Raw genomic sequence first — 25,466 nt, 5'->3', positions numbered from 1 at the left:
AACATTAATTGAAACCACAACATTAACTGAAAAACAACATTAACTGAAACACAACAACATTATCTAAAACACAGCAACATTAACTGAAACACAACATTAACTGAAAAACAACATTAACTGAAACACAACAACATTATCTAAAACACAACAACATTAACTGAAACACAACATTAACTGAAAAACAACATTAACTGAAACACAACAACATTATCTAAAACACAACAACATTAACTGAAACACAACATTAATTGAAACCACAACATTAACTGAAAAACAACATTAACTGAAACACAACAACATTATCTAAAACACAACAACATTAACTGAAACACAACAACATTAACTGAAACACAACAACATTACTAAAACTCAACAACATGAACTGAAACACAACATGAACTGAAACACAACAGCATTAACTAAAACACAACAACATTAACTGAAACACAACAACATTAACTGAAACACAACAACATTAACTGAAACACAACAGCATTAATTGAAACACAACAACATTAACTGAAACACAACAACATTAACTGAAACACAACAACATTAACTGAAACACAACAACATTAACTGAAACACAACAACATTAACTGAAACGCAACATTAACTGAAACACATCAACATTAACTGAAACACAACAACATTAACTGAAACACAACAACATGAACTAGAACACAACATGAACTGAAACACAACATTAATTGAAAACACAACATAATCTGAAACACAACAACATTAAATGAAACACAACATTAATTGAAAAACAACATTAACTGAAACACAACAGCATTATCTAAAACACAACATTAACTGAAACACAACAACATTAACTGAAACACAACAACATTACTAAAACTCAACAACATGAACTGAAACACAACATGAACTGAAACACAACAACATTAATTGAAACAACAACATTAACTGAAACACAAGAAAATTATCTAAAACACAACAACATTAACTGAAACTCAACAACATTAAGTGAAACACAAAAACATTAACTGAGACACAACAATGGTGTTTTAGCCTCGTGTTGTGTGAGAGCGTGTGCTCAGTGCTGATGGAGGCTGTGGGCCTGCGTGGCTGATATTCATGGTTTTGCAGGTTTCTTCTCTCAGCTGATGGTGACGTAGGCGCGCGCGTCTTATTACGCTGAGCCGGGTCCGTGTGACTTTTTCCAAAATGTGTGTGCGCAGGACTGTAGAGGGCGCAACCATTTCACACCTCTGCCAGCGCGTGAAGAGGCCTCATATTAATAATCATTATCTGAGGATGACAATCCTGAGAGAGAGATGAAGATCAGCATCATCTCCAGCGATCACTGACAGCTGTGGAAGCAGGAGGAAAGAGACGGACAGGGTGCGCGGATTGTGCGCAGTGGTCCAGCAGGAGGAGGAGAGCGCCGGTGTGCACAGCTGAGCGCGTTTTCTTATGGAAGACACTCATTTGTTTTATTTACAGTCAACTGTTCGTGGAGACTAGAAGGGGCCCAAACACACACAACAGAAATAGCAGCAGTGTCTTCATCACATCGACATCATGATTTCCTGCGCTGTGGCAGCACCGAGCAGAGGAAGAGGAGGAGGAGGAGGAGGCGGAGGAGAGGAGCGCTGATTCACGGCTTGAAGGAGGAGGGAGAGCCGTGGTGTGCGGACCAAAATCTCTGAAGATCCATCTCCCAACAACCTTAAAATACCGACTCCCTCCTCTGTTTCACTTACCACCACACCCCCGCTCACCACCACGCTCTCCTCCTCCTCCTCCTCCATTCCTCCCTCCCTCCTTACTCGTCATTGACAGCTTTGCGACCCGGTCAGTCCGTCAGACAGACGGGGAGGATCTGGGTAGGAGGGCGCCAAAGCAGGAGAGGACGAGAGGCGATCACCTTCTGGCCGGTTTGATCCGATCGCCAATACGGAGCAGGCTGCAGGACCTGCGGCTCCATACGAGGGGGCGATTTCTGGACCGTTTGACTCCACGGATCCACAGAACAGCGTATCCCGAGACTCTGATCCGATCAAACAACAATAATTATATTATTATTTTTTAAAAAAAGGGGGCGGACAGGAGCAGGTTTCGCAGTGGCCGCACACAAACTCCCCGGAATACAAATCCAGGTAGGTTTGTGAAGGTTTTTACGCATGACGCAAAACTCCCTGATCTGTAACCGTCTCTGTGTGTTCATGAGTGATGCAGCGTGGGGAAACAGTCACATCCGTGATTAAATATGTGACACATCACATCATCAGGTGTGTGTGTGTGTGTGTGTGTGTGTGAGTGATGAGAGCTGCGTGGCTGTCGGGCTTTAACCTGCACATCCTCTACCACTGGCCCCTGAATCCTCGTGCAGATATGATCCATTTGTAACAGCGCTGAAATGGATTCGTGATAGTGTCTAATGGGTGTTGCCATTAAAATAATTGGCGTCTGTCAACGCAAGTAACCGATACCAGTTGTTCCTGTCCTGTTCTCTGATTGGCTGCACACCTGGATCTCCACTCCACTACACATCACCCTCACCCTATACATGTGTGTATCTGTGTGTGTGTGTGTGTGTGTGTGTGTATATATATATATATATATATATATATATACACACATATATATATATATATATATATATATATATATACATATATATGTATATATACACACGTATACATATCTGTGTATACACATATATATATTGTGTACAGTACAGACACAGTTGTAGTGGTTTCTCATGCGTGGCCTGCTGCACACTGTTGGTTTTTTGGAGACATGCTTTACTGGGATCAGAGTATTTATATCAGAAAATATCCCATAAACGCCTGTAGTTTAGGGCCTTTACAGCAGCAGGGATTCCCCCCTTAGGTACCGACACCCATGTAACGGCCTTTAAGATGATTAATCAGCAACAGCTGAGGCTGCTCTGTGCGTCTGCTGAGTCCATGTTTACGCGCAGCTCAAATAGCCTCTTTAAACAAGAGCCTCTCTCCAAAATAGGCAACGGGAAAAGAGATCCGTGTGTCTCTCAGCAACTGACTCTCTGTCATAACACTGTCCACACCATGGCCAGGGAATGGAGACGGCTGTGCAGAGTGCACGCAAGGTGATAACACTTTTAAAAAGGTGCACAATAAATCAGTCAAACACAAATATCTCTTCTTCATAGCCCATTGAATCCATGATCTGAGACATGGAAGTCATGTGGAGTGAGCTAGCTTTATAGGCTGCTCATCTGGGCTCCATTTATTTATCAATAATCAAACTGTGCATCACAATTTTACTAAAGCCAGGGTTCAAACAAACATCGTTTTAGTTTATAGTCCAAACAGAATATTTTATTTTAGCATCACAGGATGATTCATTTCCTTTTTTTGAAGCTGGAACTCGAGAAGCTCTTACACGTGACTGTTGTGATTGACTGATCAGATCATGTTTATCTGATGCTAAATAAATGTAATATTAGCAACTCTTAGACATTTCAGGACTTAAAATAAAAGTGTTTCTTTGTGCACTACAGAGATGGTTTATAAAATAACAAAAAAAATGACATAGTCCTCCTGAAGCCTACCAGGAAATAAAAGTACATTAAATAGCCACTAGGGGGCAACTCTGCTGACTTTGAATGGTCTTTATATGTAACGTCATTAAACGTTTTCCTAGTCTCCATCACTAGTTTCAGGTTTTTCATAGCACACGATATACTCAGCTTTGTCACCTTATCTCTTGCTCTGTCTTAATCTAATTTCACTATACCAGTGTGTGAAGTATATGTGAGGAAGAGGAGGATGATGAGAGAGAAAATGATCTTATTGGGAATAAATGTGCCTCCTGTGAAAAGTCCATAGCTGACTTCGTTTGACTTATTTACATAATGGTTTTACTTTTAGAGCTCAACATTTTCTCAGGTGGTCTAATAGGTTTGTGAACCACTGGTCTTAGTAATATTGTTTATATTTCCCGTAAGTCTTTCTTATTGGATACAGTCTGTACAGAGAAAGCAATTATACCACTTCTGACTCAGACTGAGAGTCATCATTTGTTTCTCTGATTCTGGTCTTAATTCTGTTTCGAGCTGTTTCTGTATTAACAAGAACAGAATTCAACAAAAATATACTACTATACTAATATAGAGCATATACTTGTATTTCCTTTGTACATGTTATATGTGTCAATATGGTCATATGTTTGAGAAAACACTATCTCCACATGATAACATTGTATATCCCGCAGCAGTAAATACTGTGTGGCAGCCTCAGCACGCGTCATATATCTTATTGTATGATAAATACTGAGGAAGGACTGCATATTTATGACATTAAATATTGCAGTAAATATCACCGAGTTCTGCTTCCTGATCTTTTTTTTTGTTTTGAAGAAAAAGAAGTTGGTTAAACGTGTGTAAATTGAGTTTAAGTGGGTTCACCCTCAACTATTTGAGGTTGAACAGGTCAGTGTTGGATTTAATTGGAATATGTCAAAGCTCAACTTCACCCTTAATTTAGAAATGGCACTTACTGTTTGGTTGTCGCTTGTGAGCGGCGACAGTCTGCTGCTTCGTTCGCAATGCAGAACACAATCCAGAGCACGGTGATTAGTGTGCAAATTGTTTTGTGTAGTCTCTAATTACGGGTCGTGGTTCTAATGGTGAAACACGTAGATACACATAAATGGAATCTTTCACTCGGTGCAATTTGTGTCAAACGCAGAGAATTTACATCGAGACGGAAAATTAACAACAAAAATCCCGGCGAGGTCGTACACCTAAGCAGTCTAGAGTGCTTTAATATAATCATTTTAATGAGCTTTACGTCATTGCGGATGATTATTTGTCCTCTTAATTGACTTGTGTGGTGTTATATACTGTAAAAAGAAAATCCAATTGGTGACACTCAAGTAAATGAAACTAAAATTAGCAAGTTATAAGAAAACAAGTTGCTATTTTCAGTTTGAATTTTGAGTGTTTCCAATGGAAGCATTTTATAATATTTTTGGGTAGTTTGATTTTAAGGATTATTTGAGATCGTTATGACTTCTGTATTTTGCGTTAGCATAAAGCAGGGGCCTCAGTCATGTGAAGAAAAGTCCAACTATGTAGAAAATCATCTTAAAATCAACAAAATTCATGATGATATTTCACAGAATTTCAAAGTAAAAGAGTTTGTTATGATACGGAACGATATAGTTGAGAATAAAAACACAATCATGCTAAATGAAATAAAACAATTTTGTAAATAATAACTAATGGAAAACTGTAATAAAACAAGAAACAAGGTCATATATTTATCAATCATATTTAGTATACTGTATACAGATGTGGAAAGTAATTAATTAAATTTACTTGCTTTACTGTAATTGAGTAGGTTTTGTGTGTGTGTATATGTATATATGTGTATGTACATATACATATATGTGTATATACGTGTATGTATATGTATATATGTATGTGTGTGTATGTGTGTATATATGTGTATATGTATATGTATATATGTATATATGTGTGTATATATGTATATGTATATGAATATATATGTGTGTATATATATATATGTGTATATATATATATATATATTATTTATATATATATATATAAAAAAACGATAACCCTGGTTATGGCTGCAGAGTTATTTTAGATTGACTGTGTAACACATGGTCTGAATTTATGGACTCAAAATGTAGAGCATGGGCTTCTACCACATCAGCGAAAATTGCTCTAGAAACTGCTTTATATGAAATTTTTTGAGCTTCACTAAAGCTGGATGTTTTTGTAGAGGCTACGCCCATGGTGTCTTTATGAGGAGACTTTACCTGATGTGCAACTCTTGAAATATTTAACTACACATCGTGGCTATGAGTTAATTAAGATTCCAGGAGGGATATGTAAGACCTGCGATCACGTGCTGCAGTTTAACAGGGGTGCAACTGTTATGCCGGTTATTAATCGGTTACTATTACAAATAAAACAAGTAATCTAAATTATTTTAGCTACTTAAATGTGGAAAAAGTTCTGGTCTCTTTGCTCCATAGAACAAAGGAATTATTAAAACATATATTCTATTTAGAACATTATGATTTTGAGGTTTGGGAAACACTGATATACATTTTTCAACATTTTCTGACATTTTCTGGACCAAATAATCAATATCAATAAATTAAGAAAATAATTGACAGGTTAATCAATGTAGAAATAATTAGAGACCTAGTGCTATGTCTTAATCCTTAATTTCCCTTCGCATTTCACCCATCCTTTACTTGTGCCTTCCTAGAATTTTTAGCAAGTGTGTTATCGAATATGTTCACAAAATGCTGATTGATGTGCTTCTTGGTGTTTAGATAAGAAAACACAAAAAAGTGCGGTAATGAAAACTTTCAGACGTGAATTCTTCTGCTAAAAACACCTGGTTGTTTGATAGTTTGACAAGATTAATGTTTCTTGTCCTTGTGTGTCCCTGTCTGCCCCCCCCATCCCTGCGCTACTGCTGTATACACACAGACGCTCCCTCGGTCAGGTCCCATTGTCAGATGACGAACATACAAATAATGTTACACTGTTTCAGTTTACAAAAAACAAACAGAGGCACAAAATTAACATCGACAAAGATCACCAAAAATTACGCACTGCAGCTTTAAACGCTGACATGTTAGATGTCAGTATGTTTGTTTTTTGAAATGGCTAATCTTAAAATCAAATGGCTGACCATTATCGGGCTGATGTAATGTTTTTGTTGAATTTATTCTGATACTTTGGATTGAAATTACTCTTGCTTTGGATTATGACCAGTGAAACGACAAGAAATTTAATCATCCTCAGAATGTAAGACACAGACAGGCTCTCTCAGTCCCTCTGGACGCTTCGTGTTATTTCTGCCTCATTGCAGTTTCTGCTCGTCCACCCGGACTCGACTCACCACCATTCAATAAAGGAGACGGGGAGAAGGAAGCCAGTCAGCAGCAACTGTAGGAACTCTTCCCTTAGCTTCCCACTGCTGACAATATCTCATTTATCCCGACTGTTAATTTCTCATCTTTGAAGATTTCACAGTTTGTGTTAAAGGGATAGTTCAGGTTGTTTGAGGTGTGATTGTGTGAGGTGCTAGGAGATGGTCTCTCGCTAGAAAACATGGCTGCCAGTGGACATTCATGGAAAAAAAGAATCTGTTGGATTTTTAAACTAAAAATGTTACAAAATAATTTAGATTAGTTCTGCGTTTGCCCACAAACTGTGAACTGAAACATTGCTGTTCAGACGTGTGTTGACTCTGCTCAACTACGAGACAATATTTGGCTTTGAAATCATGATGAGTGCTTCAGACATGCCAGCTCTTGTTTGACTATCCGCACCTCTATTGTAAATTCTGTCAGCTTTCCAAATTGGCCAGCGGTCCATCTGGATGATGGATATCATTTCCAAAAGTGTCATGTTGGCATTAAAATAGCCGGTGTTTTAGAGTTACTGTCTTCAGTAAAATATATAGCAAATCTGTATTAGGAATGTGCCATTTAATTTAATGGATGCTTTTTATTTCAATAGAAGGCCTGAAACGGCCATTTTAACCCATTTTAAGCAAACATTCAGGATGAAACGTCTAATATTGGACTCTCTACATTGACTGTAGGTCTCATAGATTTGTAAAGCACTGTATATTAAAACTTGTTATTATTTTCATTTTGTTTATATTTTCTATATTTTTTTGATTTGGTTAAAACCTTTTAAATCCTATAAAGTTAGCTTGGTCATTCATCTAAGAATGCAAGTATTAGTATAATATGGACCAAATGCTGTCATGTTAATTAGCCAATATAATGTTCTACAAAGGTTGAATGAAGGTTGTGACAAAAGTAATGTTTTTAAAGCTTTTGGTTGCACATTAAAGCTTTTGGTTGCACATTTGGTTCCCAGAACGTCCCCTACGTTCTGGGAACCAAATGTGCAACCAAAAGCCAACTTTAGGAGAATGTTAGGAAAACTTTCCATATCAACCACAGGAGAACATAGGGAGGAACCTTCAGGGAACATTCCCACAACTTCCCAGAACGCTTTAGCTTGTTAGGCTGGGATTAACCTAACTGCATGTTTTTGGACTATTGGAGAAAACCATGTGCACATGGGCAAAAGATGCAAAGGATGCGAACTCCACACAGAAAGTCCCTCAGTCAAACTGGGATTCGAACAGGTGGCCTAACTTCTGTGAGGCAACAATGTTAGCCACTGTGTGGCCCGGGGCAAAACTTTGAAAAAAAGATTTTAATTACATTTACTCAACAAAGGCAAAGGGAAACAAGTGTGACAGTAATAAAAGAAACACAGTCCTCCAGTGAATTCAGGACAGAATGATTAACTCACACTGCCTGCATCTCTCTGAAGTAGAGATAATTTCAATTCAGACTAAACTATCTTTGTGCCTTGTGGGCCCAAAGGTGTGGTGAAGGCTGCAGATTGGTCCCACCCAATGTCTTAAACCACTAAATAATCACCGCAAAAAATAGAGGCTCAATTATAAATCCCCTGCGTTGTATATCGACTACATTTGGTTAACTGTTTTTCATTCTCCGGTTGCCTTTAACCTCAGCTGTTAACATCAAAAGAATTGTGAAATCCTGCCTCGTGAGAGTTGATGAAGGGCATGAGATGCTTAGCCGGAGCTTTTATGAATTTAGAAAATGTCTGCGTTGTTTTTGTAACGCTGCTCTGTCATGCGGAAGTGGTAAGTATGCATTTAGGGCTCAGTGTGTAATGAATTTGGACGGGACATCTGCACCCTTTGTTTTAGTCTGCCTCTTGATGGTCTCCTGCCTTCCCTCCTGTTTTTTTTTTTTTTTTGCCAATGCGACATTTTGGACAGTGCTTAGTTTGGCAACATTGTACGCCTGCTGAGCGTGCTGTTTGGCTGGGAGCTGTGTATTACCCCAGAGATTCCAGACAATCACGCTCAAATTCACATTATTGCACTCACAAAGCCACATCCTTAACTGAAAATAAACGTAATGATTGGTAATGAGTCCACAGGCTATGCTTTTATTCAACTAATGTTATCTATATTGTTCACATGCTGATTTACAGAAACCTGAAAATCTGAAATTTTTTGAGCATGAAGAGTTGACTCCCTGTCTTAGAGTAAGAGGCAAAAACGCTGACAGAAATCCAGGAGGATCATTTAATTTTGCTCACTCAAATAAAATAGAGACCTTTGTTTCTTGCTTCAGACACGGAGCATGACATGTAAACACAGAATCGAAATTTGCTTGTACAACCGCTGCTCCTCAAACCTATGAATTTAAAACAATGTGAAAATACCCTAAGGTTGGGTAACCATTCCATTATGTTATGGTGAGGTTATGATATTAAATTAAGAATTGCTCTATGACTAAAATGAATGCTATCTGAAGTGAATCTACTGAGTATGTATTTATTAAGCATTCTTTCATCTCCTAAGATCTAAATTTGCAGTTGTTTTATCCTAGTTTATGTTTATTGTTTTCTAACATCTAATGATGTCCAACCACAGTCCTGCCTCATTTAGGTATGTGTCGTATGTGTCGTTATTCGCACACAATGCATTGACTAATATCAGTCATGGTTCACGTTGTGCATTTACTTTCTTTTCCAGCAAATGGCAGTATTTTGTATATCATTGAAAGAACTGTTGTCAATAGGTGGCACTTCCAATGCGTGTTTATGTTGTCTTCACAAAGACACTCCAAATAACAATGTCAGTAAGGAAGATATGGAATATGGTTCACATAATAAAAGCAGATTTCTTCCTGTTTGCAAAACAGTCAATCACACCATAGTGATCTCACTGATGGAGGGCAATGTTTAATAAGCATTAAGCCACTGGCAGAGATCCTGTCGACATTGACGAGGGCACATACTGCTCAGACAAGGGCATCAGCTGTACAGTGTCCCAGGCTCAAAACTCTTTGTTTGTATAAAAAATATATATATATATATCGTACAACATCCATATAATCTATTTTCTGTCTGATTTTCTTTTTTAGGTGGTGAGTGGAGAAAAACCACAGCCCAGTGCTGGATCCCAGAGGAACTGTCAGCGTGGTAAGGACCCTTGAGACGTAGAAGGGTGCATGGAGGGTTCAAGGCCTGTAAAACCAGGGTCCTCAGCCTGCCTCTGGTTAGGGCTGGTGTCCGTGGCTGTAGCCTTCCTTTGTACTGAGGCCCGGACCACCCCGAGTCCTCTGCTAAGCCCCAGCAATGGAACTTGTCATGGTAACAACAAGTGTAATAAAGGGATCATCCTGCCCATATGGTATCCAGAGGATCCCTCCATGGGAGACAAGATCGCACGGGTCATTGTGTATTTTGTGGCCATGATCTACATGTTTCTTGGAGTGTCCATAATTGCTGACCGCTTCATGGCAGCCATTGAGGTCATCACTTCCCAAGAGAGGGAAATTGTCATCAAAAGGCCTAATGGGGAAACGACGACCACCACGATCCGGGTGTGGAACGATACGGTTTCCAACCTCACCCTCATGGCTTTAGGCTCTTCTGCCCCTGAGATAATGCTCTCTGTAATTGAGGTATGTGGACATGGATTCAAATCTGGAGAACTTGGGCCTGCCACAATTGTTGGCAGCGCAGCCTTCAACATGTTTGTCATCATTGGCCTCTGTGTGTCCGTCATCCCGCAAGGTGAAGTACGTAAGGTCAAACATCTCAGAGTGTTCTTTGTCACGGCAGGCTGGAGCATCTTTGCTTACATTTGGCTCTACATGATTCTGGCCGTGTTTTCTCCCAATGTAGTCCAGGTCTGGGAGGGTCTACTCACCCTGGCCTTCTTCCCTCTATGCGTAGTCCTTGCCTGGGTAGCAGACAGACGACTGCTCTTCTATAGGTTTATGCACAAGAAGTACCGCACTGACAAACACAGGGGAGTCATCATTGAGACAGAGACTGAACGCTCCAAGGGGATTGAGATGGACGGCAAGTTGGTCAACTCTCACTTCATGGATGGAGGTGCGGCAAGCAATCTGATTGGTTTAATTGAGGGCAAAGAGGTAGATGAGTCCCGGCGTGACATGATACGCATCCTAAAAGATTTAAAGCAGAAGCACCCAGAGAAAGACTTGGATCAGCTGGTTGAGATGGCCAACTACTATGCTCTCTCACACCAGCAAAAGAGCAGGGCCTTCTACCGCATCCAAGCAACACGCATGATGACAGGTGCTGGAAACATCCTGAAGAAACATGTCGCAGAACAGGCAAAGAAGAGTGTCAGTGTGCAGGAGGTGCGCATAGAAGAGCCAGAAGAGTATGTGTCTCGGATAGTTTTTGATCCTGCGGTCTACCAGTGCCTCGAGAACTGTGGTGCTGTCATTCTGACCATCACCAGAAAGGGTGGCGACATCAACAAGACGATCTCTGTGGATTATAAGACAGAAGACGGGTCGGCTAACGCTGGAGCTGACTATGAGTTCACAGAGGGTACGGTTGTATTCAAACCGGGAGAAATGTTTAAAGAAATAAGCATTGGCATCATAGATGACGACATATTTGAAGAGGATGAGCACTTTTTTGTACGCCTCGGTAATTTGCAAGTGCTGGAGACAGAAGATGAGCTGCTGTCCCCCAACAGTCTCCCATACCCAAATGCCATGTTGGGCTTCCCCACTGTGGCCACCGTGACCATTCTGGATGATGATCACTCAGGCATCTTCACCTTTGAGAGCAACTTGGTGCACATCAGTGAGAGCATTGGTATTATGGAAATGAAGGTGCTAAGGACTTCTGGAGCAAGAGGAACGGTCATTGTGCCTTATCGCACCATGGAAGGACTTGCCAAAGGAGGAGGGGAAGACTTTGAAGACACCTACGGAGAGCTCGAGTTCAAGAATGATGAGACGTGGTAAGACAGCAGTTCTTTTTTCTAATGGTGGTGGGACAGTTGCTTTTCGTTAATGTGTTGTTTGTGATTTATTGGCCATTTTCTAATTTTTAATCACCCATGGACCCTGAAACGAATTTAAGTGTCATAAATAAGCTTCTTTCTTTCTGTGCTTGTTTGCCACCTCATTGATTTGTGTGTTTCAATTTAGAATTGCAGTTTGATGATGGTAAACCTGTCATAAAACAAATGATTGCTGGCTTCAAAGCTGTTCGGCAGTCTGCCACATCCCTTTGAGCTTTGGATTTTGATACAAACATGTTGCCTTGTTTACCTCTTTATATCAATTAATTTAGAGCTTACTTTGGTAACCTGTCTGTGTGCTGCTTGCACTCGATACTCTTTGAATTTTTAATGCGTTTTTCTTTACATGGTTGGCTTTATACCCTTTCATCTCCATCTCCCTGTTTACCTGTCAAGAGATTTCGCTCTCATCAGAGTGCTTTGGTAGTGATCCTGTGTGTGTTGCATGCAACAGGGATTCAGCTTTGGGATTTGTCACAGCTTCTTGGAAACAGGAAGCCCTCAAGTAACCTCCCCTTGTTTCTGTAATCCCTGCTGCTTTTGTTTTGTTGAACTTTGGATTTTTGGTCTTTTTGTGTTTGATGTCTGCTTAAGCTGAAACAAGGCAGCAGTTTAATACAATCTGCAGCCTCACTATTAGTCGTCACCTAAACTTACACAATGGACCTTTAAAATACACCAATGTTGTAATCAAGTGACGGATGGTCCAAACGGAATGAAGTAAGGACACTATGCTGTGTAAAGAAGATATATCCTGATGTCAAGTAGCGGAGAAGAGTTTATCTCAGCAACTATTTACTATTTCCCGACCATTCTGCATACTCTCAGCGACTTTATTTCTTTATGTTTTTTGAATTAAAAGTTTAATTTTGCATCATAAATATGTTTATATTGTAAACTATTTGTCATTCCATATCAAAAAACTTTTCGAAATGAAATGTAAAATAGCAAATATTAATGAATTTGTCTCTTTCTCAAAAAATGTGGCCCCCTACTGAACAAACTAGACATTCAGTGGCCCTCCAGGTCATTTGAGCCTGAGACCCCTGGTCTACACACACACGCTTTAGTGGGGACCAAAGCAGGTGGACATTGTAAACTTGAGTTTACAGCATTGACAGTGTTTGTTCAGAATATAAATGTAAATACAGTTTTGATCACAATTTAACGACATACAAAAAAACCAGTGCTTGATCAGCTACAGCCCTGCCTTTCTGTTTCCACCGTCTCCCCCGTCTCGGCTTGTTCCTCTTTCTTTCTATACTTGTCAGAAATATTATTAATTTTTTCTGAAGTGACCATTTAAAAAAAAAAAAAAAACACAAACAAAACAAACTGTACAGTGCAGCTCTGTAATCTTCACAAAAGTCCTGAAAGCTGTAAATGATACAGCGTCAAGTTTGGACAAGGTGGACATTGATTATAATGTGACTTTGTTAAGTTGTTGTCCTTGTATCATCTTTATATAATGGCGCACCACAAAAACACACCCTTTACAACTGAGTGGGCATATTCTGGCAGTGTTGCAATAATAGCGACTTTGTATAATGAAGTACAATAAGCATCAGGGCCGTGTGTTGTATTATATGCACTACAGCCCTTTGTCCCATGTCTTTAAGGCAGTGCTTGTGGAGCCTGGCATGAGCACAGAGCTACGTCTCTGGAGAAACATTGATTTGTTTATTTCACAGCGCGTATCCGCCCGCATCTTACACATCAGTTTTCAGATGCTGAATCAAATTGACATGACTCCATGACGCCCCCCCCCCCCAACAATCAGTAACCCTCTAAGCATGCTTTGGCTGACTGGCAGGGTCTGAGCTCCAGGGTGTGGGTTCCTGAGGGCTGGAGCAGCCCAGGAGACTGGCAGCAGTGGAAAGAGTGTCAGGGTGATCAGCGTGCTCCTGGGGCTCGCTGAGCTCTCAGCGTTTCGTTTGATTTATGTGAGAGACGCTTTTCAGGGGGTCGGGCCTGAAGGCTGACGGCGGAAGAGAAGGGTGTGTGATGTTGGGAATGACTGTTATTATAAGATTGCTGTGATGTTGCAGGCATTGTGAGCAAATACACTCCAATCAATCTGTACATTGTGTTGATACTTGGTGCTCGCAAGAGTGTGAGAACACAACTTGACGCGCTGTGAATTGATAAATACAAGTTGACAATATGTTGTAGAGCTGCAACAATATACAATAATAATAATCGATTGCGTAAATCATTTTGATAATAGATTATTGGTTTGAGATTTTCTCAGTTTCTTTCACTCTATATTTCAAATAATAATGACATACTTGGTTGGAAACGATTTACATTTTTTTTGGAACACTTTCTGACATTTTATGGACCAAAGCACTAATTGATTTATTTATTAAAAAAAATAATTGTGAGATTAATTAATAGTAGGGCTGAACGATTTTATATAAATAGATCATTGCGATTATGACTGAAATTGCTTTATGATTCACAATATGAGAGGAAATGATGATTTTTACGTAATTATTCTAATTTTCATTTGAACAAATGAGTATTGTGTGATATTTGTGCAGATCTGTGAGATCTGCACTAATTGGACTTTGAGAAATTATAACTAGTTAATGGTGTCACGATGCTCTGAAACCTTGATTCAATTTGATTTTGGATTTTAAGATTTGATTCGATTCATGATCGTTTTTAGACTAGTTTTGGATCACTGGTTTTTACAACACTGTGTTGTGACGTCACGTCTGGGGGCGTGGTTAAATCCTTGATTGCACCTTTGCTTTAGACGGTCGAGATCGAGGCATTGTTTCGATCGATATTCCAATCGAGATTTAAAACTTGTGCTTTTTCACATTTCTTTAGCCTAAAGATATTCAGATGCGGTCCAGTAAAGTCCCGCAGGAAACATTTCATTGAAGCGATAAAATAATCCGAAACCAGTCTCTCATCTCTAAAACTCAGCTCATGTCTCATCATTTAATTTATATAGAAATATTGCAATTTCTCGCCAGGCAACACGAGGGAATTAAAGTAAAAAAAAAAAAAAGTTACTGGTACTGGACCAAGAAATTGTCTGGAACGTAACCTGTGAAATATTGAATTGAAGATAATGTGCTTTTATCAGGAGAATGCGTCTGTACTGTGTATTTGAACTTTTGCGAGAGTGGGTTATTATGTTGAGTTATGCTAACTATCGCCTGACTGTAGTTTCATATTTAACTGACATGAAAATGCTGTCGAAAGCAAATGAGTGCACGATCCAAAACGTCAGACTAATATATGAAGTCTTTTAAATTGCACATCAAGCAAATTGAACCATCTGCAGCCTCAATACGGGTCGGTAAAATGACCGTTTATCTGAAACGTTGCTCTGTGTTTGTTGAGATTTATGATTTAATCAAAACGCTGCATGTCGATGAATTCTCAGGCTGAGAGGCAGGGGTTAAGGGCGGGGCCAAAGGTCGCGATGACCTGACCGTGGATCCTTTTTAGCAATAACGGGAGCAATAGTGTTGATTTTGAATATGTTATAAATGCAAATTCTGACATTTTCAGTGACACCAGTGACAAGTGGCTGCGCACCATACAAATGAAAAATGATATGATCAAGAAATAATGGGAATGGAATTCACCATCTGTTGAATAAATGTCAAAGAAATAGGCTTGTTGTTGTTGTACGTGCCACTGTGTTGTCACTATACAGTTTTATTCTCCTCGCTGACAAACAAACGAGATGCGACTTTTGCTGCTAAAGGACACCACAAGACGTATCGTCGGTATTAATCTAACATTAAACAGCCGGCGTTGATTAATGTACTTACTCCAGAGTAATGATAAGTGTTGTATTATTACTCCAAACACCACAGTTTTTCCACTGAAGCAGTTGAAACAATTAGATTTGTTCAAATGCATGAAGATGCTTATACATATTATTATGAAAATCTCTCCCTCAACCTTTAGAGGCTCTGGTGGATCGTTTGTAGAAACGGCAGACGGCGGTTACAGAAGTCATAGCGAATTTCCATAATTACACTCGGATCGTGATGAATTAGATTCCGTGTGCATCCATAAAAAAGACAAAGAGGAGCCGCGGAAGTGACAGCTTCATCCAGGAGCACAGTGGAAGATTCATGAGGACATTTCCATACACAAAACAACAGGGATGAATGTGTAGAATACTCACTGAAGGCGTAATTATGATGGTGTTTCTTTTCCTGCCTTGAAAACTCTCATTAGGGTCCTTTTCGCACTTGTGACATCAAAGTATACAGAATATTTTTCCCTGTCTCCCAGTCACACATTTATTTCCATTTTTGCAGTAAAATGGCAGGATTCGCTCTTGGTGTTAACTCAGTGTTAATTGTGACAATGAATGAGGGGAGTGTGTGCTCACTGGCTAAAGGGTAAAGTTTTTGTCCTTTAGGGCAATTAGAACAAATAATGCTCCAACGATTCCTTTTTTCTCCCGCTGTTTTACGAGGCATTGACTCTCACTCTCTTTTGACACAGTTTGGGCCCATTGTTATCAACCGGAGTGGAAATTTATTACAGTCCTAATCTGCCGCTCTGGAATACATCCCTTCAATTCTTAGCAACACAACAGCTCTCAGCATGAAGTGCAAAGTAGATTTTTTTTTTTTTGGGTTAGCACAGAAATGAACTTGAATCTTGGCGTCTTTATATTCTTTTATATTATCCTGCTATTGACACACAACTAGAAGTGTTCCTGCTCACGGATGCTTCCACGGAGTTCCACAAGTGTTTCCTCACTTCCTTTCCACACTTCTTCACTTCCATATATCCAGAGATATGTCGACTGAGATGGTTGTTGGGTTCAGTGTGGCTGGTGAATCCGTGTATCATTCGTTTTTCAAAATGTTTTCCTCACTACTCGTGAACTTTAAAAATAAACTTGGTCTCATCAGTCCAAAAAATGCCCCAAACTCAAATTTTACCCATCGATATCTTAATCTATAATCAAGATTTATCAGATAATTGTTGCCAACTGTTAATGTGTTAATTTGCAGTTAATTAATGTCTACAGTGTGGAAATGAACTATTCATTTACTTACTTTTCATATTCTTTAATGTTATAAAAATCACAAGTGCTGCAATGTTGTCTTTTTTTCCCGGATAAATGAGTTATTTTAGTTTTTTGGTGCTTTGGTTTGACTTGTCCATTAATCTGTGTATTGATGTGCCTTTTGGGCAAAACACAGAGGTGATGAATGTGCCTTGAATTATACGGAGTATGTTAGAAATACACTGCATATGTAAGGACATTTGAGGAAGAGACCGTAGACTGTGACGTTTGATGTAGTAGTAAAAATAATCTTAACACGAGCATACAGTATTTAAAAAAAAACAACAAAAAAAAACATTTTAAACCTTTTTGTGCCCACTCTTGTTTTTCCCTGAGGGGAGGGGCCTCAGGAACCCCTGGTATATCCTCACATGGCGGCTGAATGGAGGTCACATGCTCGTGTTTCCTTTGACCCAGTGGAGATACCACAGCTGTGAGGTGCAGGAGCTCCGTCCCTGGAGAGCTGGATGTTTAACTAGGCACTGATGGATTCAAAAACAAACAAATGGTGTGCAGCAGACAGACCAGAAGCAGCTAAAGTAATTGCCACTGTGGTCACGCTGTATGAGCATGACTCTCATGCTTGTAAACCTGCCTCGTATTTTTATATAAATAACATCATGCAGGGGAGGGGTTGCGATACGCTCATGATTAAATGCACAGCGTTGCCTTTTGCCATGTGATCTGCTCCTCCTCCTTCCCTTGATATACCAGGAATGTGTAGCCGTCACCTCTGTGGGTGTCATGACTGACAGAACACATGTCCATGCTCATCCTCGTCCTGCTGACCGCTCCGCTCAGCTTTACCCTCTGCCAGCACTTTCCCTGACACCCTGGAATAGACCCCTGAGGTTTACCTTACCATCCTACAGCCGAGCCCCTTCACACAACCACCGTCACCACCTCCAGCTCGGTTAACGACACTCGGTGTACCTGTGGGGTTTTATTCCTAGTTCTCATCGTTTCTCTTCTCACAACAATTGACTTTATGCTATTTCTAGGGAAATTGTCAGCCAACGATGCAGAGATATTCCACAGTTGGTGTTTGCAGAAGCAGTCGTCCCCCCTTCACGACCAAACCCACGTCGATAAATAGAAATTAGAAATGGAAATGGACCATATTGACGAGCAAATCATACCTTTTTGGATGGCGGTGGTGAAGTTTGTTTGTCTGCGGTATTTTTGTGTTCCCGGTTCATTCAGTGGTCCGTATCGACACAGCACTTTTCTTGTCTTCATGACCACTCAAAACACTTTACACCACAGCTTTGCCATTCACACATTCACACCCATTCACTCACACATCCGTGCAGTGCATCCATGTGTAGCACTTCTTCTACATTCACACACTGACAGCACAGCCTGCCACAGCAACTTGGGGGTGACGTGTCATCATCAAGTGTCACATCGACGTGTAGACTAGTGGAGCCAGGGAACAAACCCTCCGACCTTTCAGTTTGAAAGACAACCTGTTGCACCACTGGTCCCCACAGCTTCCATTATAGCTCACGTCCAGTTAAAAGTGAAGCGGGTCTTTGTAAACAAAAGCCACACTGACTCACATGTGGCTCATTTTGTGGTTGGATCTGGTCTGTGAGTTTTTGGCAGATAAGGGATCAGAATAAATTGTATTTCAGCTGCTGGAACCAAAGCCGAGCACAAGGGACTTGTTCCAGAAAGCAGGGAAAACAAGAAAATATCAAGATGTACTGGTTATCATGCTGGAGGCGTAGTGGTGGATAACTATAAATCATAGCGAAGCAGCTATTTAAATGCTGCTAAAAGCAACAGCAACATGCTAATTTGTTCACGTAAACATTTGAATTTTTAACCGTTTAATCCAGTTTTGCAACATTATGATTTGTCATGATCTGATTCAATAAAGTATAGAATTTATCAGGGGAACTGGAGAGAATTTGTTGCATTGGATTTTGTGTTTGAGCCAAAATGGTCGACCAATGTGTGTGTGTGTGTGTGTGTGTATAGCTGCACTGCTAGCATTGTTTAAAAAAAAATAAAATATCCTCTTTGGTGAAGCATGATCACGTCTTTAGTAGCAATTGCGGTTCATAAAATGTCATGAAATCGTTTCCTGTGTGATGGAGTACCTTCCACACACAGGTTTAAATATTTAATCTTTCAAGAATAAAGTCGTCATATTAGAATAAAATCATAAAATACTCATAAGACAAAAAGTCATAATATTATGAGAATAAAATCATAAAAAAGTCGTATAAGATAAAAGTCATAATATTATGAGAATAAAGTTGCAATATTATGAGATTCTTTGATATCATTATCCTATTAATTTTTTTCACACAATAGTGGATGTGATTGAAAATGTGTTAGTAGGTGAAGTACAGTACATCCAAAAAAAAACCTACTTAAGTACGAGTTAAATTACAAATTTTAAAAATTACATTCACAATTACAAGTACACAAAAAACCTACACGACTAAATGTAATTCAATACTTTCCACCTCTGCGTATATAGAATAAAATGTTGAATGTAATACATTTAATAATAAAAATAAAGGCAAACAGTATTACATTTTGTCATGTTGCTGACAGCTATGCCTCCACCACACATGCTGTGTCTGGAGGTTGTGATCATGTTTCATATAACATGATATTAATAGTTGGGCCGTATGTAATCAATTGGGGGGCACGTGGAACACAAGTTTCACAGCTTTGGTCTATACAAAGCCTTATTCTACATCTTAACTCAGCCACAATTCAAATCTTTGCCATAAACCAAGTCACTATCTCCTCAGAAATGAGCTTCTGCCTCATTAGGACCAGGTTTTGGTCTCCATACTGGTCCTCACAAGGTCGGTGTTTATACTCGAAAAGGTCCTAAAGATGTGACAAATACAAGAACACACACGCACACAGTGGGGGAAGATTCATGACGTTACCTATCTTTGCAAACTTATTGTAGCTTTTGCACTTTGGCTTCTGCTTACAAATGGTGTATAGAATCACACACACACAAACGCACACACACAGATTGAGTGGCAGTAAATATGCTGGCCCTGTGTTTGTTCCTCCCAGTTGGGGGAATGCAATTAAGTTAAAGCTTATTTATAACACAATTCAGTGAAGGGCGTGTCGCCAGCTCCGAGCCACCCCCTGAGTGTTTGCGTGTAAATCTGACGGAGGGTCATATATTCAGCCTCCACAAACTTCCGACAGTCTCTCAGACCTAATAGAGTTAGGATGGAGGTAAGTGCATCAGTTTTAGCCGTTTGACTGTTAGTGCATTCAGCTACAATGTTTCAACAAATAAACAATGCAGTGTTTTTATTTATTTATTTCATTTCAAAAAGAAAAAACGTGTCATCTTTTTGTATCGTGATCTATAGTGCAAACTTAAAATAAGTTCCTTCCTCAAGTTAGTACTTTTCTTTTTTTTTTAACCTCTCCTGCCCAGTACCTGTAATGGCGTGTTTCCACCGGCTCTACTCGCCTCGGCACGGCACAGCATGGTTAAGTTGTGTTTCCACTAGCATTGTACCTGGTACTTTTAAAAAATAGTTTATTGTTGTCTCACTTGGTTTAAGTTAAAGGTTGAAAGGTTATTATGGAAATGTTCATCAATAAAAGCAAAAATACACTGAAAAAAAAAAACGGTTGACAAACTTAAAAACTTACTTCATTTGGATATGCCTTAATGAATCTATCTATCTTATTCTAATCTGATTTTCAACCATTTAGTTTTTTCAGTGTATATTCTCTCCCTCAGCTTTAATGTCTGATGTAAATGACTTCATTAAGCTCTAATCTGTGTGTAATGGTATTCGAATGACGACATTTAGAATGTGCCGGACTATGAAATGCAGTTATATGTAAGTCATATGTAAATTAAGTCACTGAAAAACATTCATTTTCTCACCCACAACTCGCCAACAACGCTCACATTTATAATATTTGACTCTGTTTTCATCACGTTTCCCTCCTGCTAATGAGTTTGATCCCGATCTTTTGACTCTCTGCATGTCTCACTTTCACAGCCGCCAAATCCAAAGTGTTTCTGACACAAACAAATCCAGATCCTCCCAAAACACTGTAACATCCACCACAGCGCAGAGAGCTTCTTGTTGTTGTTGTGTATCATCTGCAGCCTGAGACCTGACTTTACTGTGGTGTTAGCCGTGTTTCTTTCATAAGTTCTCGGCTCGTTTGTGAGGAGACTGCTCAAGTCTCTGATTCTGCCTTCAGTCGACTCTGATGAGCTGTAAATAGGAACTGCCTGCTGGGAAAGAACTTTTCATGTTGGCCTCCTACAGTGACGACTGGGATATGTGAACATTTTTCCTCGCTGTGATATCTATAGCTTGACACCAAAAACTGTGGAAGTGTGTCACCGGGAATCATAAACCAAGGAAAGGTTTTTTGTTTCGTTGTTGTCTTTTATTTAAAAAGAAATTCCACTGATTTTACTTGATTCAGCCTGTCATGCCAACAGGTTTGCAGATATTTAACAGAAAGTTTACGTCACCCAGCAACAGATGCGAGTCTAAGGAAAGTTTGCTTTTCCGTTGCATAATGGGAGATGTAAGCCACTCTCGACTGAATAAACAAAATCCCTCAATTTTATGGATATAGAGGAACAAATCTAGTCTGACAAAACAAGTCTGATATTAGTCACACTCATAACACTAATCACCAAAAATGTGCTTTTTAAAAGCAAGCTATACGTTTTTTATACATTATTTTAGCATTATTTTTTGTGCAGTGTTAACTACTCACACTCATAACGCTAAGAACACCAAGAATGTGCTTATTAAAAAAAAATATATTGTACATTATTGTATTCTACTTTCATTGAGCTAGGGCCCACACGGTGGTGTAGTGGTTAGCACTCTCGCCTTGCAGCGAGAAGACCCGGGTTCGAGTCCGGTTGGAACAAGGGCCTTGGAGTTTGCACGTTATCCCTGTGTGTGCGTGGGTTCTCTCCGGGTTCTCCGGCTTCCTCCCACAGTCCAAAAACATGCAATGTGGGGATTAGGTAAATTGGACACTCTAAATTGACCATAGGAGTGAGTGTGAGAGTGAATGGTTGTTTGTCTCTATCTGTGTATGTGGCCCTGCGATGGACTGGCGAACTGTCCACTGGCGACTGACTTTCATTGAGCAATTTTTTTCACCCACATCTGACCTAATTATTGATATCAAATACTGATTCATTTTGAAAGATTTTAACCATTTAACTGTCATGTTTTTATCGTGTCAAATATTCTGTATAGATTTTCAATACACTACATGCAAATTAAAAATGTTTCTGTTGAACTATTACAGTCTGGGCTATATCAGTGATTAGCTGCAACACTGATTTTTTTTAGCATTATTTTTTGTGCAGTGTTCAGTGTCAACTACTCACACTCATAACGCTAAGCACCAAAAATGTGCTTTTTTTCATTCCCAAAGATTTACCAGCGCGTCACATGTTTGTGATGGCGCCTTCACGGTTAACTGCCAGATATCAAAAGTGAAAGTTATCCTGGAAAAAGAGGCAGAAGCACTCACTCATTGAACATTTTTTGACAATTCTACAGCCATAAAATCAAAATACATAGGTACAGAGGTTCTGCCCCTGCGTCCATATACACGATCTACATACTCTGGTAAAGGTCAGTCCCGCTCCACTGCGCACAAAGCAGCAGCATTAGGACTGGTAATCGATACAGCTCATGTCGAGAGCAGCTAAGGTTGCACTGGTCCTGCACCAGCAGCAGAGAAGAGAAGCTGTTTATATGAAATAATGGAAAAGATTTGAAAGTGTGAATTCAGCTCAGGTCACTTGACGTCTGACCGATATGCAAAATACTCTGAAGGGAGTCGGGCATTGGTAAAACCTAATGAATGAATAAGTGGAAGAAACTTTATCTTAAAAGAAACACAGAAAATGACTCCGTAAGAGCTTTTCCATAATCTTAATTTTGACGTGGCAGTGGCAGCTCACATTTGAATCAGTGGACTGTAAGATTGTTGTGCTGTGATGATCTCGGATACTGTCGAGTCTTTTGTCTCCACATTGGACAAAGAAGCAATTTAATGTAGCACTAAAACAAGTCAGTTAATCAATACATAACCCATCGGCAATGATGATTGATTTTTCTAAATGATGATTGTTTTCCTGACCGTTTGAGGACAAACGGTTTTTGTATTGATTGACGACATATAACATTCATTGAAGGGTCCAAGTATTGATTATTATTGATTAATCAAAAAATGTTTTGTTGTTTCAGTGATAGGTTGATTAGTTATTAAATTCATAAATAGCCGCAGACATGTGTGACCTCCTGTTTCGCTTTGAGATAACTCACTTCGTATGTTGTGATTGTTATTTAATTTATTTTTGTCCTTAATCCAGATTAATCCTGGGCTTTATTCTTCAATTGTTATCTGTTCTTGGTCATTTTTTTCACCCATTAATGCCTCACCTCCTCAGAGGGATTAAAACAATGCACCTTCCCACCCTTTTATGTAGCCCCCTTTAATGTGTAGCTATTCTCATCTGGTTCAATCGGTCAGTCGTTCAGCTGTGACACGCACAACCCTGGGATGAGTCTCAGCTGAAACTCTAGGCTGTTCACTCTCTCTGTCTTGTCGTGAATTGGTGAATCCCTGCAGCATTTTACGATGCCCTATGTTAAGTCCTCCAAAAGTGACACTTTTTGGAATATTATGCCAGAATATAAGATATACAAATGTGTGGTTTTGATTGAAAATGATTTAGTGGCGACTCACTTTGTTCAGCTGTATACCACAACCAAAACAAACTGAAATGCACAATGACAATAATTCTTAATGTCATGTAAACACATCAGTCCAACTAAAATCAAGCTAGTCTGAGTTGGACTAACATACCTGGATAGTCCGATTACTGCATGTGTATGCTTAGTCAGACTGGAGTTGGACTTGGGCGTGCTGCACATGCACCAAAATTTCCTTCCTGGTCTTTGACCTGCAAGTAGAAGGAGACGACGTATAAACTGCAGTAATGTTGCTCAAATCATATGTATTTTTTATTGTATCACGATTAACATGTACAGCAGGTACGAAACATATCGATCATCTCATCGTCCATCTCACTGTTGCTGTTTGTTTTTCTGTGACAACAGGAAACTGATTTTATATGCACTAGTTATAGAGAGATACAAGAGTCAGACATACCAATAAATATTGGTGATTGGTGATTTTCTCCACTGCATGTATACTCATACTCAGCAATTTGTTTGATTGTCTTAGTCGCACTATGGCCTTAGCTCAGTTAAACTGTGCATGTACAACCCTCCGTTTTTCAGTGTAGCGACGTTTTTATCTGGTGTCGCCCGGTGACATTGCACAGGGGAAGTAACGGACTGAGCTAGTAAACATCTACACACAGGTTTGAGTGTGATTGGAAACGCAGTTAAATGGATAAATGCATCTTGTCCCCTCCCGACCTGACCCTGCACTGCCACTAAATACACACAAAGTACTCCCTCAGTCAGGTCTGATAGTTTTGCTTGACAGAGCCTGTTTTTAGATGAAGGACACAGCAGACGAATTATGTTACTTTGTTCACAAGCAGTCTTAAGTCAGATTTTTGTTTTCGATTATTAGACTCTTCTTTCTCCATCCCTGCAGTGGGTTTGCTCATTTTCTTGAAACAGATTGAACCTGTGCTTGTTGTGATCTGATTCTAGTTGTTACTCTCCAAACTCTCCACAGTCCCAGGACTCCTCTCCTCTCCTCTCCTCTCCTCTCCATGTCAGGCTGGGCCAGCATGCTCTGCAGTCAGCTTGGGGGACCTCCTTTAGGGGGAACTCGCTCCTCCATATTATTCCCACGGTGCTGCAGCAGAAAATGCGCCAGAATGCATCAGTAGTTCCTTGCTACCTTTTTCTGTCCATTTCCTGCTGCATGTCAGCCCCCCACACACACACACTCCCTTTTTTCCCTTCCTCATCATTTTCCTGTTTTGGGAAACTGCTTTTTTGTGCAGTGATTCATGTTTCGGCTGTTTTAAACAATCGCAGGTTTAGTGTTTCATCGCTAAATGGAATCTCACACTTCCTATAATAGAACATTTAAAAAAATGTACCGACTCTGAATGGTGAGAAATGACTGTGTTCATGTCGTGTCAGATGGAGGAGGAAGATTTGTAACATGGAACATTTGTGTGGCAGCAGCTTTGCATATATTAGAGGCAAAAAAACAGCATAATAACAATGTCAATAACAAATTGGTTTAATTATATAGAACGTGGCACTTTGGATAATGTGGGACATCCATTTAGAGGCTTTCGAAAAAAAAATCCAATTTTCCCAGTTGTAATTATGGCTTGGATGTTGAAGTGAACGCCATATAAAGGTCTAATAAACTGGTAAAGTGTTGCAGTGTGATATGAACACGGCATCTGGCTAAATAAAAGCTTGAAAAAAAAATCCATCTCCCACTAGGTTTTATCTCTTTGATTTTTTCAGAACACA

General features: G+C 39.6%; 1 protein-coding gene across 3 annotated transcripts in view; it reads left to right on the top strand.

The window, feature by feature from the left end:
* The first annotated feature begins 1,232 nt into the window (after window positions 1–1,232).
* Window positions 1,233–25,466, top strand: part of slc8a3 (solute carrier family 8 member 3) — a 118,438-nt gene continuing 94,204 nt past the window's right edge. For 2 of the 3 annotated variants that reach the window (XM_058614747.1, XM_058614744.1), the window contains exons 1-2: window positions 1,233–2,129; window positions 9,997–11,864. In XM_058614747.1, the coding sequence (XP_058470730.1) occupies window positions 10,084–11,864 (1,781 nt within the window). In that variant the 5' untranslated portion in view covers window positions 1,233–2,129; window positions 9,997–10,083. The remainder of the gene's footprint in view (window positions 2,130–9,996; window positions 11,865–25,466) is intronic. The other variant, XM_058614746.1, reaches the window with a different exon arrangement.

This window comes from Solea solea, chromosome 18 (assembly GCF_958295425.1).
Source record: "Solea solea chromosome 18, fSolSol10.1, whole genome shotgun sequence".
NCBI classification, from domain to species: Eukaryota; Metazoa; Chordata; class Actinopteri; order Pleuronectiformes; family Soleidae; genus Solea; species Solea solea.
The sequence above is the reverse complement of the archived record's forward strand: the minus strand, read 5'-3'. Positions and strand labels throughout refer to the sequence as shown.